Source organism: Mobula hypostoma, chromosome 6 (assembly GCF_963921235.1).
Source record: "Mobula hypostoma chromosome 6, sMobHyp1.1, whole genome shotgun sequence".
NCBI lineage: Eukaryota > Metazoa > Chordata > Chondrichthyes > Myliobatiformes > Myliobatidae > Mobula > Mobula hypostoma.
In genome coordinates, this window is record NC_086102.1 from 147,488,628 (window position 1) to 147,508,100 (window position 19,473).

Consider the following 19,473-nt stretch of genomic DNA (forward strand, 5'->3'; position numbering starts at 1 on the left):
TTGCACTGTCTATGTAATGTAGTCAATTCTAATTGAAGACTCATTTAAAAACTGTAACAATTAATACCAATAGTACAGAACTAGTCTACTTTACCCTTTTATTGTGTTTCATGCTCTGAGCACTGAACTGCTGCAGTTGAGGAGAATGTATATGGTCAACGAATTGAGTGCTTACAGATAGAAAATTAAATTCGTGCTGGTATAGTCTTTGAGGTTGAAGGTCACAAGCCGATGTACCACAAGTGAGTAACAAAAAGGGCAGACAGTGCTTTACTAGCCACACTGATCATTTCTATCTGAGCAACACACATCAAAGTTGCTGGTGAACGCAGCAGGCCAGGCAGCAGCTCTAGGAAGAGCTGCAGTCGACGTTTCAGGCCGAGACCCTTCGTCAGGACTTGTTGTTTGCGTTTTTAAAAATCATTTATATCTTTTTGATTTGCTGTTGGCAAAGAAGTCTTTTGTTATGTGCTGTACAAGCAGGTTGCTGATCTTTCTTGTTGAGTTGCTGTCAGAGAGATAGGGAAACCAACATCCTGAAATGGCATCAAAAGACATTGGCAGAGCCAGTCTGTACCAGCACACTAGACATACTTTGCTTGTTCCTCCCATTAATATACCTCTGCAGATGGTGAAATGACAAGCACAAGAGGCCAAGGGGGAATGAGATTAATAGTTCCTCTGAAATCTACCATTCAAACTGAGTTGATCTACAGGCTGAAAATGAATTTTGCCTCAATCTGCTGTTCAAATAAAGTATTTGCTGTCGGTTCATAACACAAATCACCTGTAATTTTAAGCTGACTCATTGGTTACATTACTTCCTGCTGAAATTCACTAAAATGGAAGTTATAGTGTATTTGATATAATTTAGTAGTAGAATCATCAACTGTTTTATTAGCTAAAATAAATTGCTGTGTCTGGCTCATTAAATATAATATTAAAAAAAAATACGTATCTGAAAATGGGTAATGCATTTTAGGACTGAAGTTGAAACATTTGGAATTTTGTATTAAGTTTGTAATGACTTTTTATTCTTTAGTAGTTCAGCAGAATAGCTGATGGAGGAAATTGTGAAAAGATTTAATTAAGTCCAGTCAAATGATTGATGCATGATATATGAGAGAGTAGGAAGACTATCGAAGGCACAGATTCTTGAACCCATGTGTTTATTTGGCTGTTATTATATATTTTTGAGTTGGTTGCCTATAAGCAGGTTAATGGGTTGAGTCCACAGTGAGCCATCATTATTGAAAATACAATAATTTACAATATCTTTTAATACCTACTTTATACATGGACATCATCATTACCTGAGGTAAATCAACTACTGTTCAACTATATGTTCTATCAATTTAAAAAAGAGACTCTAAATGTAGATTCCCAACAGTCAATGAAGGACGTACTTTCTGGAAATCATCATTGCCATCAAATATTTTATTGCAATTTTTATATAAGAATATTGTAGTAGAAAGGAATGTTTGTTCTATTTTCTTAAGCCAGTCTGAACAAGGAAAGCTTTCTATTTGAAATCACAGATTTTGTTAAAGATTTTACTCAGTTGTTTTAATTCATACTCGACACTAGTTGAAGGATTTCCTTGCAGAATCTGAAACTGCTTTCTTCAATGATAAGTTGGTAAGCTGCTTGTAATGAAATAATTGTTCTGACTGAAAGCAGTACCTTGGTGATTATTGGTTATATTTCCAATGAGAGGTGTTTTACTGCGGCTGAAAAATCTTTAGAGAACAAACTTCCTCCAAAACTAATGGATCTTGTGACTGGATAAAATATCTTTAATTTATTTCCATTTGAAATCTTATATATTGCACTGCTAAGGATCTGTATGTCCAGAGTTTAAAAATGCTCAGTGGATTGTGGAGTGTTCCAGCCATACTTGTACTGGATTTTGCTGCATCAGTTCATAAAAGAAAGCTTCATTAGATGGTGTTTCTTTGCTTTCTTCAGTAGGTAATATTGAAAGCCACCAGAAAGTTTGCTGTGTTGTGTATGTTAATATGCTATGAAGTTTACTGGATACTCAGATTACTTACAAAATGAAATATGAATACAAATTAGCAATGTTGATTGAATTTTACTTAACAGAACTGACTGTTTGTTTTCCCTTCTGCACAGAGTTCAACTGTAGAGAAGGTGACTTCAAGGCACCACCAAAATGGCAGGCTCCTCCAGGGAACACGTGTCTTATGTACGGCGCCGGAACCCTCAGCTTCGCTATACCTTGAGTCCTGAGAACTTGCAGAGCCTGGCTTCTCAGAGCACCAGATCAGAGAACTTGAACTTCCACAGGGCAAACAGTGATACTGATTTGGTGACTTCAGACAGCCGGTCAAGTCTAACGGCTAGTATGTATGAGTACACACTTGGACAAGCACAGAATCTAATTATCTACTGGGATATTAAAGAGGAAGTGGACCCCACTGACTGGATTGGACTCTATCACATAGGTAAACAACATTTCAGTATTTAAATCTTTCTTTCAAAGATTATTTTGGAAATTATTACTCAGGTCTGGAAAGCATTTTGCTCAACTTTCTTTGCTTCTCGTGAAGTTTCTGGTGCTCCTGTGAGCACTTGTTAATAAATAGTATAACAGTGAGTGTCTCCTCTTATTGGGCCTCTTAGCTGCCATTCCACAGAGGGGGAAGAGGTGCTTTCAAGTAGAGTGTCTATGAAGGTTCTCAGTCATCCAGGTCACTGTATATCAAGCTGTAGTAAATCAAGGCAACTGGACTTGCAGTGTTGTCCAGAAGACGTTTCGCCACTCATCCAAGAGACCTCTTGAGTTCTAGTCCATGGTGGGTAGTTTTCTGGCTGATAAATTCTGAGTTGTTTAAAGGTAGAGCAATCACGTGAAAGTTGTTAAGAGTCGTAGTGGTAATGAGAGGGTCATCAGTCTTATCTTTGCATGAATGGAGGTGTGAACTGTTGTGGAGATGCCAGGGTAGAGATGTGAGGACTACATTGTAAGTAGCTGATAGGTGGTGTTGTACCTACCCCTTCTGTTCAGGGGTGAGTTTTCCAGTTTGATGAAGACAGGTGGTTTGAAAGAGGGGTAAAGAAGCCATCTTTGTGAAATTGGAAAACCCATCCCTGAACAGAGTGGGTGGGGTATGACTCCACCTATCAGCTACTTACAATGCAGTCCTAATATCTTTACCCCGGTGTCTCCACAACAGTTCACACCTCCATTCATGCAAAAATGAGACTTATGACCCTCTCATTACCTTGATGACACTTAATGATTCTCATGTGATTGCTATACCTTTAAACAACTCAGAGTTTATAAGCGGGAAAACTACCCACCATGGATCAGAACTGAAGAAGCCTCTTGGATGAGTGGCAAAATGTCTTCTGGACAACACAGCAAGTCTAGTTGCCTTGATTTACTACTGCCTGAATTCAAACAGAGTCTCATTGTGCTGTTGTCGAGATGAAAGTGGGCACTGTGTTGGGACGGGGAGATAGTTGATCTACCACCCAAATCTGCATTTCAAATAACCACAGCAAACCTATTGAAGCAGATTCCCAGGAGACTTTAAAATATGAATATTAACATGAAATAATAAGACAATGTCTGTCTAATTTAGAACACTGGATGGCTTTTTTTTTGTATTGTAATAAAGCCATCTGAGTACATTTATGGCAATATACTTCAAGAAGGCAGGAGGTCTATTGAGTCACTGAATTGCACATTCTTGTGTCCACGTAATACAATTACTCTTTCTAATGGGTGAGTAAGTGTATTCAATGAATAACTGAAGTGATGAAATAGAATGTCACGTTGCATGTCTGGATCAGAGAGTTACTTTCTACTGATTGACACCCAGGAGTCTCAGCTGGAAATGTATCTGCACGTACCTCAGGTGAGAACAACTCTTATCATTTACTGTTGCTGCAGTTCAACAGCTTTCTAACATGCTTGAAAAGCGCACCTCATTAACAGCAACTTCATGGAGTCGTATGTTATGGAACAGTAGATGTTTAAGGAATTGATAATTCTGCCGTGTTGTTAAGTCTGTGTGTAAGTTTTAAAAAAAAAGCATTCATATGTTGAGTGTACAGGCAGGTAGAATGTTTTTTAGGCTCTTTCAGTCCATAACGCAAACAACTGTTATGGGATGACGAGTTCGGTGATTCTCTGGTTTAAAGTGGATTTGATTGCAACCATCTTGTGGAAACTGGTTTGATAATGTTTCTGACAGTGCACAGTGTAGTGGATTGTAAACTGAATGTAACCACTGTACTGACTCTAATGTGGTTAGATTCCAGCTTGCTTTGGCAAGCTGACAGAAATGTTTTCGCAAGATTTACTTTCCTCCTCTGTTAATATTCTCTACACCTTCTTGTTTAAAACCTCTCTCCACTCACCCGTCAATATTAACATTCATCTTTTCCCTTGCTCAAGCCTTCTCCCTTAACCTCTGTCATTGTTTTGACAGTCACTTTGCCATTCTCTTTCCCTCTTCTCTCTTCCTCCACTTCTCTTCAACCACCTTTTTCCATCCCTCCCTACTCCCTCCACACAACGTCTTGGGGATGTAAGAGAGGCAGAGGGAGGAGAAAGCATATTACAGGTCAGTAAAAGAAACTTCTGTGGGAATGCATCAAGACTCATTCATTCCTGCAGCAAAGGGGAGAAATTCAGTAGACCAGAGCTTTACTCTGGAAGGTCTAATAAGATGTACACAGTGAGTGGTAGGGGCCCAAAAAGTACGAAAGAAGAATCCTGATGTACATGGTGAGGATGTTTCGATTAGTTGAGAGCATCCAGGAGCAGAGAGCACTGCCCCAGAAAAGAGGGACATTCCTTTAGAGCAAGAGGTTTGGAGGAATTTCTTTAGCCAGAGGGTGGTGACTCTGTGGAACTCATTGTCGCAGATAGCTTTGGAGGCCAAGTTATTGAGTATATTTAAACGCAAAGAACAGGAATTCTGCAGATGCTGGAAATTCAAGCAACACACATCAAAGTTGCTGGTGAACGCAGCAGGCTAGGCAGCATCTCTAATCTCTAGAGATGCTGCCTGGCCTGCTGTGTTCACCAGCAACTTTGATGTGTGTTGGTTGAGTATATTTAAAGTTGAGGTTGATATGATCTAATCAAGATCTTAGGACATAGGAGCAGAATTAGGCTATTCAGCCCATTGAGTCTGCTCTACCATTCCATCATGGCTGATCCCAGATTCCGCTCAACACTATGCACCTGCCATCTGACCATATCCTTTGCCCTGACTGATCAGGAAGCTATCAACTTCCATCTTAAATAAACACACTGAGTTGGCCTTCACTGCAGTCCGTGGCGGAGCATTCCACAGATTTACGACTCTCTAGCTTAAAAAAATCCTCCTTACCTCTGTTCTAAAAGGTCGTCCCTCAATTTTGTGGCTGTGCCCTCCAGTTCCGGATACACCCACCATCGGAAATATCCTCTCCACATCCACCCTATCTAGTCCTTTCAGCATGCAGTAGGTTTCAGTGAGATCCCCCTGCATCCTTCTAAATTCCAGTGAGTACAGACTCAAAGCTGCAAAACGCTCCTCATACATTAACCCCTTCACTCCTGAAATCATCCTTGTTAACCTCCTCTGGACTCTCTGCAATGAAAATACATCTTTTCTGAGATCTGGGGCCCAAAACAGTTGTCAAATTTTGTCAATTGGAATCAATACTCCAAGTGTGGCCTGATTAGTGTCTTATAAAAGCTCAGCATTATCTCCTTGCTTTTATATTCTATTCCCCTTGAAATAAATGCCAACAGTGCACCTTTAATACAGACCTGTAAATTAATCTTCTGGGAGTCTTGTACAAGGATTCCTAAGTCCCTCTGCACCTCTGATGTTTGAACCTTTCCCCATTTAGATAATAGTCTGCATTATTGTTCCTTTAACCAAAATGCATGATCATACATTTCCCAACACTATATTCCATCTGCCACTTTTTGCCCATTCTTCCAATTTGTTGATAAGTCCTTCTGCAATCACGTTGCTTCCTCTGCACTGCTGTCCCCTCCAGCTACCTTTGTATCATCCGCAAACTTTGCCACAAAGCCCTTAATTCCATTATCTAAATCATTGACAAACAATGTGAAAATCAGCGGTCCCAATACTGACCCATGAGGAACACCACTAGTCACCGGCAGCCAACCAGAAAAGGCCTCTTTTAATCCCACTTGCTGCCTCCTGCCTGTCAGCCATTCTGCTATCCATGCCAGTATCTTTCCTGTAACACCATAGTACTTGTATTTTATCTTGTTAAGCAGCCTTGTATGTGGCACCTTATCAAGTGCCTTCAGAAAATCCAAGTAAATGATGACATTCACCACCTCTCCCTTGTCCATCCTGCTTGTTACTTCCTTGAAGAATTCTAACAGGTTTGTCAGGAAAGATTTCCCTTTACAAAAACCATGCTGACTTTGACTTATTTTATCATTAGTTTCCAAGTACCTCAAAACCTCATCCTTAATAATAGACTTCAACACTATCCCAACCACTGAGGTTAGACCAACTGGCCTATAACTTCCTTTCTTTTGCCTTCCTTCCTTCCTTAAAGAGTGGAATGACATTTGCAATCTTCCAATCCTCTGGGATCATGCCAGAATCAAGTGATTCTTGAAAGATCACGACCAATGCATCCATTATCTCTTCAGCAATCTCTCTTGGGACTCTGGGATGCAGTCCATCTGCCCAGGTGACTATCCACCTTAAGACCTTTGAGTTTGCCTTGCATGTTTTCCTTTGTAATAGCAACGGCACTCACTCCTGCTCCCTGACACTCACAGACCTTGTCATACTGCTAGTGTCTTCCACAGGGAAGGCAGATGGAAAGTACCCATGAACTTTATCTTCCATTTCTTTGTCCCCCATTACTACCTCATCAGCATCATTTTCCAGTGGTCCAATATCAACTTTCCCCTCCCTTTTACTTTTTATATAACTGAAAAAAAATGTTTGGTATCCTTTATATTATTGGCTAGTCTGTCTTCATATTTAATATTTTCCTTCTTATCGCTTTTTTAGTTGCCTTTTGTTTGATTTTAAAAGCTTTCCAATTATTCATCTTCCCACTCATTTTTGCTACCTTATATGCCCTTTCCTTGGCTTTTATGCAGTCCTTAACTTCCTTTGTTGGCCATGGATGCCTACCCCCACCATTTGAGCACTTACTCATCTATGGGACATATCTATCCTGCACTTTGCGAACTATTCCCAGAAACTTCAGCCATCTCTGCTCTGCTGTCATGCCCACTAGTATATCCTGCCAAACCACCTGGGCAAGCTTCTCTCTTATGCCTCAGTAATTCCCTTTATTCCCTTGCGATACTGATACATGTAACTTGTGCTTCCCCCTCTCAAATTGCAGTCTTATTCTAATTATATTAGAATCTTATTATAATCACTGCCTCCTAAGAATTCCTTTATGTTAAGCTCCCTAGTTATGACACAACACCCAATCTAAGATTGCCTTTCCCCAAGTAGGCTCAAGCACAAGCTGCTCTAAAAATCCATCTCAGAGGCATTCAACAAATACCCTCTCTTGACACCAACCTGACTTTCCTAAGGCCTTTACATATTGAAGCTCCCATTACAATTGTTTCATTAGCCTTATTACATGCCTGTTACAACTGTGGATGTGAACTTCTCACTCTTCAGGACATTTACAGTGACAGGTGTGCAAAAAAAAAAAGAGGCCTGAAGGATCATTGGGGACCTGAGTCACCCCAACCACAAATTGTTCCAGCTGCTACATCCGGGAAGCGATACCGCAGCATAAAAGCCAGGACCAACAGGCTCTGGGACAGCTTCTTCCACCAGGCCATCAGACTGATTAACTCACACCGCCACAATTGTATTTCTAAGCTATATTGACTGTTCTGTTGTACATACTATTTATTACAAATTACTATAAATTGTTCATTGCACATTCAGATGGAGATGTAACGTAAAGATTAAATTGCTGGTAAAATCAGTAGAAGATGGAGATTATATCACAAAAGTCTCCACCAATACACTATATCATAGCAATTGCCAATAACTTGTTATCCATCAAATGCTGCTGATGCTTGATAAAGGTTAACAGCCATCCAAGCAAACCTCCTCTATTATGTAGGTCTATGGGCCAGCTGTTAGATATTGATGTTGTATATCAGAGTGATAATTATCACAAGTTATTTTGGTACATTTGCCTTTTTGTCCAATTAGGGCAAGTAGGAAGAAGTTGAATACTTAAGAGTAAGAGTAAATCTTCCAGTTAGGAATTTATTTGCCTGCTGACTGTGCACATCAATTTTTTTGTGTCAGCTGTGTCTGGGTATGGTTGGTGATGTCATTCTGAGTGGGTCTTAAACTCTGAAGCAGCTTAAATGAAGGGTATGTCAATGGATGAAAGGCTAGATCAATCAGATTAGATCAGTTTTGGATTGATCTTTGTTCAGCTGTACCACTGTGTGCTAGTCCCATTAGCAATTGTTATCACCTGATTCATCATATACATTTACGTGTGTTAGGAAATTGCTATGGTGTGTTGGTGCTACATGCAACAAAAACAACAACATTCAATAATTATACAGAATAAAGAATGATATAAAATAAATTTAGAAGTACATATACGGAATAAAATATGCATAAATGCTAGCATGTATTTACAATGTAAACATGAGTGTTCTAAAGTATTTACAGAGCAGTGACTGAAGTAATAGAGGAGGATGGAGGGGGGACTAGTGGTTGATCAGATTAACTATCTATGGGAAGAAACTTTTAAGAGTTTTTTTTAAAAGTAGCCCTATAACGCTTTCTAGAAGTGAGCTGTTGGAAAAGGTAGTTTGCTGTGTGGGTTGTCCACAATGATTTTTTCTGCCTAGCTCTTTGTCCTGGACACATACAAATCCTGAGTGATGGTAGTCTGCAGTCAATGGCTTTACCTGCTGTCCTGACAGTTTGCTGTAGCTTTTGTATTTTGTGAGAGCATCTTGCAACAAACCAGACAGCAATGGTTGATGTGAGGATGCTCTCTATGATGAGATACCATCATCAGTCACCACAACAGTGATGTGACTCACAGTCCTTTTTTTTAAACATGTTTTCAAAACCCCTCTCATCTCCATTCCTTAAATCCCTCTGCCTGATGTGTTTCTCATCACACCAGTCATCTTTCTCTTCCCTCAAACCACAATATGCCCTACCCCTTGTGATCCCCTTTCATCACACTTCCTCCACAACCTCCTTCCTCCAATGGCCAGAGATTGGGAAGGAGAGATCTTTGTGCCATGTACCGCAGATGGGTCAACCCACCTTTCTGGTAAAATATTGGAGACTGGGGACATAATGTTATCAGTGGCTGCTCCAACTACATCTTAGTTTTAAGGTTGGCACAGAAATATTTGTAGACTGGAATTATTTTGCTGGGCTTTGGTAGATTTTTTTTCCTGTAGAGATTAAAATAAAGTATTGTGGTTTCATGAAAATAGTTGAAAAGGTATATAAAAGACAAACAACCATTTAACTGAGTAGCAAAGTATGTACTTAAAATGAAATACAGATCATTTTAGAACACTAGGGATACTGGTATAATATTATAAAACTGTGTATTAATTCCTAATAATTTTCTATAGAGGAATTCATCCAGTGAATGCCACGGTATCTGGAATTTAATCATTGGTACATATGAGCATTGTGTCAAGAAATTTTTATCATATAAACTCCATTCTGGCATGAAACACTGGGAAATTCACAAGTTTTCGAAAGTACTGAGTACTTGAGATCAATTTAATATTGTGCCACTGCCTGAAGGCTTTCTCTGCAAATGACAATTGATGCAAGGTCCTTGTTAATATTAAATCTGGGATTATTTTTGGTTCATTGCAGATTTTTTTTTTGTAAAGAGCAAAGACTAATACAGTGGATTCTGGTTAGTTAGGCTATCGGTTAATTGGGGCACAAACAAGATCAAATCAACAGATGCTAGGAATCAAAGGATTCCTGATGAAGGATCTCGGTACGAAATGTTGACTGTTTACTCATTTTCATAGATGCTGCCTGGCTTGCTGAGTTCCTCTAGCATTTTGTGTTATTACTTGGGTTAATTGGTTCAGCCGCTTATTTGAGATAACTCTTAAAGAACAAAAACTCTAATCGAGAAAATAGCCTGGAATTCCCTTCATTTATTTGCGACACTGTGCTGCCGAATTGGAGCAATAGACTGTTGCCGAACAGTTTCGAACCAGCGTCAGTTGCGTGTGCTTGCATGGCCATGAGACAAAACACCGAACAGTTTTTAAATAGCATCCCTTGCATGTGTTTATGTTCAAAAAGCAGTGATTTTTGCCATTGATAGTTGGCGAGAAATGAGCAGTAACAAAATTCAAAACTGTTTTGCTCACTATGGTTTCAAACATTCAGGCTTGGAGATGCTGGAACTGGCCAGGAATAAGCATGAAACATTTCATGACTTAAATAATTTGGAAATTATGAAGAATTTGATGGTTTTGGCAGTCATCTTGAATGTTACAATGAAAATGAAGATTTGGAGGATGCAATTTTTGACAGCATTGTATGAAGGCAGTCCTTTATCTACACTAGGTGTCTGCACTGATTTTGTTCAGTTACAGTCAAAAGGTGTCCTGGGTATGACTCTAAACTGCAACAGGTGATGAGGCTCTGATTGGGGACTTTCAGAGCTTTGGGAAAAGTGGAGTTACCCCTTAGTCATTCATTGCTCCCAGGGCTGCTCTGACCTGGAATGGTAGCACCTGCAAGGGTTCCTGCTCAGGATACGAGTGAAGGCCAACGGCAGATCCGTTTGGGAAGAGAAAGGGTGATTTCTTCAGTTCAATCAATGGAAGGCAATAGCAAACCACAGTTGCTAGATACTAGGTTTCCTAGAATCTATTTGCTAAAAAAACCATGGCCAAATTCACAAAATGTATAACACAACAACAGTATCAAGGGGATCTTCAAGAAAATTCTGAAGATGCTTCGCTCGGTAGGGTTGATTCTGGGCAGCAGGGGATCCCCGACCGCTATCAAGCTACTGCTCATAAAATTCAAGTAACACAAAAGAAAATTATTGCCACTTGGAATGTAAGAACCCTATATCAAGCGGGAAGATTGGACAATGTGATAAATGAAATGGAATGACTGAAAATTAACATCATGGGAATTAGTGAAGTTCATTGGACAGGTGCTGGAACATGTCAGAATAGAAATAAAACACTAATTTATTCTTGTGGATCAGCCCATACTCATAGAGGAGGAATTCTTATGGATGAAAACATGGCAAAAGGTGTTTTAGGACATTTGGGCAATATCAGAAAGAGTGCTCCTTGTTAGATTCAGAGGACAACCATTTGATTTAGCAATTATACAGGTATATGCACCAACAACAGATGGAATAAATGAGGATATAGATAAATTCTATGAAGAGCTTGAACAGGCAAAGAATGGATGCAAATCTCAAAATATGGTTATTGTCATGGGAGATCTAAATGCTAAAGTAGGACAAGGTGCTGATGGAAATACCATAGGAAAATTTGGACTAGGGGAAAGAAATGAAAGAGGTGAGAAATGGGTAGAATGGTGCAAGATGAATAATCAGGTGATTATGAATACCTACTTTAAAAACCATCCAAGACGCTTGTGGACCTGGAAAAGTCCAGGTGATAACACTAGAAATCAAATTGACTTTATTACTATAAACCAAGGATTTAGAAACTCAGTGACTGAATGCAAAACATATCCAGGTGCAGACTGTAATAGTGACCATAACCCAGTAGTATGTCATGTAAAAGTAAAACTTAAAAAACTAAAGAAGCAAAAACCTGAACAATCCCTTGACTACTCGCAATTAATTAAGGAAGAAAACTTAAGACAAAAATTTACAATTGAAGTAAGGAATAGATTTCAAAGTTTAGAAATAGAATCTGTTGAAGATGATAGCAATCATGTAGAAATGAAGTTTAACTCACTGAAGAATGCCTTGGTAGAATCAGCAAAGTCAGTGATTCCTAAAGAAGAAAAAAGCACAAAGAATAAATGGATGACAGATGAAATCAAAAATCTAATGGAGTATAGGAGACTGAAGAAAGCAAATCCTATGGAATACAAATTCTTAAATAAAAAAGTTAAAGGCTTATGTCAAAAAGCCAAAGAAGAATGGTTAAACCAGGAATGTGAACAACTAGAAAGAAACCCTATTATTGATCCAAAAAGGCTACATCAACAAATCAAGAATATCACTGGTAAAAAGCTCCTCTTCTTCAGGTGGATGTTTGAAAGCAAAGGACAGTACCATTATCATGGAAAAAGATGAGATTATGAACAGATGGACTGAGTATATTCAGGAATTGTTTGAAGACAATCGAGGCGAAAATCCAGAAATTAAGAAAAGCATTGAAGGTCCAAGTATTTTAAAATCTGTAGTTCGTAATGCAATAAATAAGGTGAAGAAAGGAAAGGCAGCAGGTCCTGATGAATTAGTAATAGAACAAATTATCACCCTTGAAGATTATGGGAATTGAAAAACTAACTGATTTCATCAATGACATTTATGAGAATGGAATAATACCAGAAGAGATGAAAAAATCAGTATTTATCACTCTTCCTAAGAAACCTGGAGCAATAGAATGTGAACTACATAGGACCATAAGTTTAATTAGTCATATCACTAAGATACTTCTCAGAATTTTGATGACAAGAGCTAAAAGTAAGATACAAGCTGAAATAGGTAAAGAACAATGCGGTTTTGTGAAAGGCAAAGGTACAAGAAACGCAATATTGATGTTAAGGATACTATCAGAACGAGCTATTTAAGTGCAAAAAGATTTGATTGTTTGTTTTATCGACTACAGAAAAGCATTTGATAAAGTGAAGCACAATGAGTTATTTTGAAATTTTATAGCAAACTCTAGATCTAGATTTGAAAGACCTCCGCCTAATCAGAAATTTGTACTGGGAACTAACTGCCGCTGTAAGAATAGATGGAGAAGTGAGTCAGTTTACGAAAATCAAGAGAGGCGTTAGACGAGGGTGCGTTTTCTCCCCTGATTTATTTAATGCGTACAGTGAGACAATATTACAAAAAATAAGAGACGTCTTGGGATTCAAAGTTGGCGGTGAAAATATCAATAATTTCAGATATGCAGGTGACACTGTGTTAATTGCAAGTACGGAGGAAGAACTACAAAACTTAATTGATATAATTGTTGAAGAAAGTGCAAAAATGGGTCTATATCAATTGCAAAAAGACAGACTGTATGGTGATATCCAAAAAGAAGAAGAATCCTATCTGCAGGCTGAGAATAAACGAGGAAGACATAAAACAAGTACAGAAATTTTGATACTTAGGAAGCTGGGTGACATCAGATGGCACGTGCGACTTGGGCATCAAAAGAAGAATAGGGATGGCAAAAGACACCTTTACAAGAATGAAGAGTATACTGACCAATACTAAACTAGGCATGACAACCTGCCTCTGAGTACTGAAATATTACGTTTATCCAATTATGTTATATGGATCAGAATGTTGGACAATATCTAGAAACATGAGGAAATGAATTGAAGCAGCAGAGATGTGGTTTTTGAGGAGGATGCAAAGAATATCATGGACGAAAGGAATATCTAACAAGGATGTCATGAACAGAGCAAACACAAAAAGAGAAATAATGTACGAGATCATGAAAAGACAATTCATTGGACATGTGATTAGGAAAGAGGAGTTAGGATGCATGGTAAATATGGGAAAGATTGAAGGGAAGAAAGCAAAAGGAAGGCAAAGACAAATAATGATGGAGACAGCAGTCAGAGAACTGGAAATGAATACCTTTGAATTGATCCACTTGACCCAAAACAGGAGTGTGTAGGCCATGGCAGTTAAAGCCCAAACTGGGCATGGCACCTAATGATGATGACAGTCAAAAGAACATGATGCAGATGAATTCCTCTGACAATGAGTATTAGGAAATAATATATTGGTAGTATTCAATTTGTTCTGTATTTCATTTAAGTACACAATTTGTTACTCAGTTTGTCTATTTCTACCTTTTTAACTTCCATGAAACTTCAGGCTAATTGTACAGTGGCTTAATTGGGTTAAAGTGTACTAGTCCTGATGTGTCCCAATTAACTGGAATCCATAGTATATGGAATTATATCGCAGGTTTGCCCTGTCATCGTATGCTGTGCAGTTTTATGGAGGTTAGTTGCTCATTCATTTAATGATGCCAAAATGTGAATACATCTTGTGGCTGGACAGGAATGTTTACTAATGAAGTAGATTCTCAATGACTCGCCAGTATATTATTACCTCAAAAACTGAGTTGCTGAAAGACATCATATTGCTTTAACTTTGCTCTGCACATTTTGTACTTTATGACTAAATTTGAGACAGATGGATGAGCTTCCTGATAACTGAAAATTAATTTAATTTCTGCTTCTATTTTAAACTGATCCTTTTACCATTTTTCTTTTTTTTTCTCAATGCCTTTGTGGTTTTAACCTTCTGCTTTCTGAACTTGCTTTGTCTCTCACCACTGTAAGTAGGATTTTGTGTTATGCAAATATTGTCCTATTGTAAGTTTTGACCATAACCCTGTAATATTTTGGCCCCAAAACTATTCTGTTGCTTTTATGAGCTGAAACAGTCTGTGCAGAAACCTCAAGTATTTTAACTATCCCCACTATTTGTATTGTAGAAAATATTTTGATTCTGCAGCTCCTAGTGAATTCAGATTTAGGAGGTGTTTCTTGCAAGTTAGAGAAAACTATTTTATGAGTGAAGTTAAGATACGCTTCTTAATACAAAGTCCAGGTATTTTCAACTCCACCCTCCAACCATCTTTGCTTTGCCATCATCCTTGCTAGTGTTCCCTTCTAGTCAACTTTGGCCAGTTCCTCTCTCATGCCTCTGAAATTCTCTTTACTCTAGCAACACATATCAAAGTTGCTGGTGAACGCAGCAGGCCAGGCAGCATCTCTAGGAAGAGGTACAGTTGACGTTTCGGGCCAAGACCCTACATCAGGACTCTGACGTCAAGAGTCCTAACGAGGGGTCTTGGCCTGAAACATCGACTGTACCTCTTCCTAAAGATGCTGCCTAGCCTGCTGTGTTCCCCCAGCAACTTTGATGTGTGTTGTTTGAATTTCCAGCATCTGCAGAATTCCTCGTGTTCTCTTTACTCTGTTGTAATACTGATACATTTGACTTTAGCTTTTCCCTCTCAAATTGCAGTGTGAATTCCATGATATTATGATCACTGCCTTCGAAGGATTCCTTTACCTTAAGCTCGCTAATTAATCTGGTCATGACACACGCCCAATCCAGGAATAGCTGATCTCCTAGTGGGCTCAACCACAAGCTGCTCTAAAATGCCATCTCATAGCATTCTACAAATTCTTTCTCTTGGGATCCAGCAGCAACCTGATTTTCCCAATCTTCCTGCATATTGAAATCCCCCATGATTATCAAAACATCACTCTTTTTATGTGCCGTTCCTATATCCTGTTGCAATTTGTAGCCCACATCCTGGGTACAAAATGGAGCCTTTCATTCCCAGGCCACTGCTCCAACCTCATGTTCTCCTCTCCAATCTCATTTTGTTGCCAATTTCGACATCTTTAGGGAGTAATCCAAAGATTATAAAGCCTTGAATCTGTCCTTTCATTTATTTCCAGCTCCTGCTGCTCTCCATGTGGAGCTGCTTATCTTTTCATTCGTGTGCTGTCAGCTCCTCGCAGGCGCAGTGACTCGATCCTCCCACATGCTCTGCAATATCTTTTCAAGTCTTTTGTGAACAGGCAGATTTAAAATTAACGGTTGCAACAGTTTAATTTCAATGCATATCTTGGCAGGTCACACACACACACACAAATTAACCTGTCCACTTAAATACTTCAGTCAAGACCTGATGACCTGTAATTGTAATCTTAGAAATGGGTTATATTATTACTAAATTTTTTGGGTTCATGAACTGTTTTTTTTTTGGAGATGAAAAAATGTAGATATAGATGAGGTGCTGAAGGATTGAAGAATAGCCAATTTTGTTTAGCTGTTTAAAAAAGGCTCTAAAATTAAACTGGGGAATTATAGGCCAGTGAGCCTGATATCAGTAGTGAGAAAGTTACTGGAAAGCATCCATAGGACCGGTTATATGAGTATTTGGATAGACATGGACCGATTAAGGATAGTCAGCATGGTTTTGTGCGTGGTAGGTCATGTCCAATTAATCTGAGTTTTTTGAGGATATTACCATGAAAGTTGATGAAGGAAAGGCAGTAGATGTTGTCTACATGGACTTTTCATTAGTCATTTGACAACGTCCCACATGAGAGATTGTTCAAGAAGGTTCAGTCGCTCAGCATTCAAGATGAGGTAATAGATTGGATTAGACATTGACTTTGTGGGAGAAGCCAGAGAGTGGCAGTAGATAGTTGCCTCTCTGACTGGAGCCCTGTGATTAGTGGAGTGCCATAGGGATCTGTGCTGGGTCAGTTGTTGTTTCTCATTGAACTATGGATGTCACCAAGACTGGGGGTCTAGTGGCCAATGAGGAAGACTATCATGGCTTGCAGCAGGATCTGGATCAGCTGGGAAAATGGGCTGAAAAACTGGCAGATGGAATTTAATGCAGACAAGTGTGAGGTGTTACACTTCAGTAATGCCAACCAGAGGAGAGTAGGTCTTGCACAGTGAATGATAGGGCACTAGGGTATGTGGTAGAACATAGGTCCATAGTTTATTGAAAGTGGTATCACAGGTTGATAGTGTTGTAAAGAAAGCTTTTGGCACATTGATCTTCATAAATCGAAGTACTGAGAACAGGATATGGGATGCTGTTTTGAAGTTCTATGAGACATTGGTGAGGCCCCATTTGGAGTATTTCTGCAGTTTTGATCACCTACCTACAGGAAAGATGTAAATAAGGTTGAAAGAGTATAGACAAAATTTTCAAGGATGTTGCAGGGTCTGGAGGACCTGAGTTACATGGAAAGATTGAATAGGTTGGTACTTTATTCCTTGGAACATAGAAGATAGAGGGATGATTTGATAGAGGTATACAGAATTATGAAGGGTATAGATAGAGTAAATGCAAACAGGCTTTTTCTACTGAGGTTGGGTGGGACTACAACTAGCTGTCATGGGTTAATGTTGAAAGGCAAGAAGTTTAAGGGATCATCAGAGGAAATCTTTCCACCTAACAGATTGTGAGAATGTGGAATGAGCTGCCACCACAAGTGGTGCACTGGAGCTCGGTTTCATCGTTTAAGATAAGTTTGGATCGATACATAGATGGTAGGTGTATGGAGAGTTATGGTCCCCGTGCAGGTCAATGGGAGTAGGCAGTTTTAATGTCTCGGCATGGACTAGATGGGCTAAAGGGATTGTTTCTGTGCGGTAATTTTCTATGACCCTCTGTGTAGTGGAGAGTATATTGACTGGCTGCCTCACAGCCTGGTGTGGAAACGCCAATGCCCTTGAACGGAAAGTCTTATAAAAAGTAGTGGATGTGGCCCAGTGCATCATGGGTAAAGCCCTGCTCACATGAAAGCAACATCCATCATTGGGGACCCCCACCACAGAGGATGTGCTCTCTTCTCACTGCTGCCATCAGGAAGAAGGTACAGGAGCATCAGGACTCACGCACCAGGTTCAGGAGCTGTTATTACCCTCAACCATCAAGCTCTTGAACCAAAGGACTAACTTCACTTCATCATTGAAATGTTCCCACAACCTATGGAGTCACTTTCAAGGACTCTTCATCTTACGTTCGTGATATTTATCACTTATTTATTTTTTATTATTTCTTTCTTTATTGTATTTTCACAGTTTGTGTCTTTTGCACACTGGTTTTTCATTGTTGCACACCAGTCTTTCATTGTTTCTATTATAATTATAATCCTGTTCTGGATTTATTGAGCATATCCATAAGAAAATGAATCTCAGGGTTGTATACGGTGACATATATGTACTTCGAACTTTAATTTGCATTCTAATCTTTTATCCTCTGTCATAATCTTCAAAATTATCTGTTACTTCACATAAATTTTTCATTATTATTAGACTTGTCAGTTGAAAAATACATTTTATAATTTGAAGGGTATTTTTTAATTTATTATGTAAGATTTAAAAAATCAGAAAGGTAATTGAAGCTAACAAATCAATCCATTAAACCTCTCCCACTGCCCTCACTTCTGGCCAGGTTTACAACTGTCTGTCTGAAGTAGTATAATCTGAGTGGTGCCATAAACATACACAGCCTCCCGAGAGAAGAAAACAAATTTTCTCTGTTGATGAACGTTCTAACCAGTCAAGATAGAAACATATCATTCACACTGCAGGCATGTGGTTTCAAATGTGACTGATCGTGTAGCAAATTGACTATTGTCTCATTTGATTACAGTGTGAATAAACATGATGTTCTGCTGAGATTACCATAGTATATGGGTGTTTGCAAAGTAAATTAGATTTGTACATTATTCCATATGCAGAATATCCACTAAAGGTAATTGTGGAAGGATCAAAATACTTACCATAATGCATTTCTCCTTTGGAATTGTATTTGAGCATTTATGATTTTATTTCATATAGCTTGAAATAATTGACTTTTAAAGTTTTGCATGCGTCTATATCATAACGAACCCATTCTTGTATTGTGTTACTATATGAAAACCTAACAATATTAACACCCATGTGGAGCAAATTAGAATCTTGAATAGTAGTTCCACTAAAATGCTGGAAACCTAGTATCCAGATTTTCTCGTGTTTGTAGTACCACTGAACTGCTGCTGTTCACACTAAAATGTAGCTTTTACTATCTTTTATTACCAGTGACACAATCTCATCGCGTCTTTTTTTTTGCTTAATGCAGTGAGACATAGTTAAACAAACAAATTCCAGATATATAAATGAGACGAGCGACCTGCCAACTAGAGTAGTATTTGATTTTGTCACATCGCTCTCCTATCACACAGGACACTACTCTATATAAAATATAATTTTGTGTTAGATCCAAGCTCTTTGCTTACAGCACCTGGTTAATGAATTAAAGAAATCAATACAGAATTGTAAGGCTAATTTCCAGTAGGAATGGTAGCTTTAAATTGTGCTTGATTATGGAATTTATGTTCAATGCAACAGCGCAAACTTGTATCAAGCTCTGGATAGCCATGGCTTTCAATTGCTGAGGAGAATTCACCCACCAATAATTGACACCATTTTCAAAACAGAAAGTACTGGAAATACAGCCAAAATGTTTCAGATTATTGTCCCTTCATCTCACTTGAAGAATTAGAAAAACAGAATGTTTTAAGTTACAAAGAGGGAGTGGAATTCAGAGAACAAAGGGATATATTTGTGATATTGTAGAGATTGAGGCTTGTGAGGTGACATGATAGTTTTGGAACTGTCTCATTAATAGGAGATAGACTGGGGCTGTTCAGGGCGTTAAAATAAAAAGAAACTGCA

General features: G+C 38.7%; 1 protein-coding gene across 5 annotated transcripts in view; it reads left to right on the plus strand.

Annotated features, from left to right (window-relative positions):
- The window catches only part of hecw2b (HECT, C2 and WW domain containing E3 ubiquitin protein ligase 2b), a 377,012-nt gene that overhangs the window by 106,918 nt on the left and 250,621 nt on the right, over positions 1 to 19,473 (plus strand). For 4 of the 5 annotated variants that reach the window (XM_063051950.1, XM_063051951.1, XM_063051956.1 and 1 more), the window contains exon 2: positions 2,137 to 2,468. In XM_063051950.1, the coding sequence (XP_062908020.1) occupies positions 2,177 to 2,468 (292 nt within the window). In that variant the 5' untranslated portion in view covers positions 2,137 to 2,176. Of the gene's footprint in view, positions 1 to 2,136; positions 2,469 to 3,561; positions 3,888 to 19,473 lie in introns of those variants that run through there. The other variant, XM_063051953.1, reaches the window with a different exon arrangement.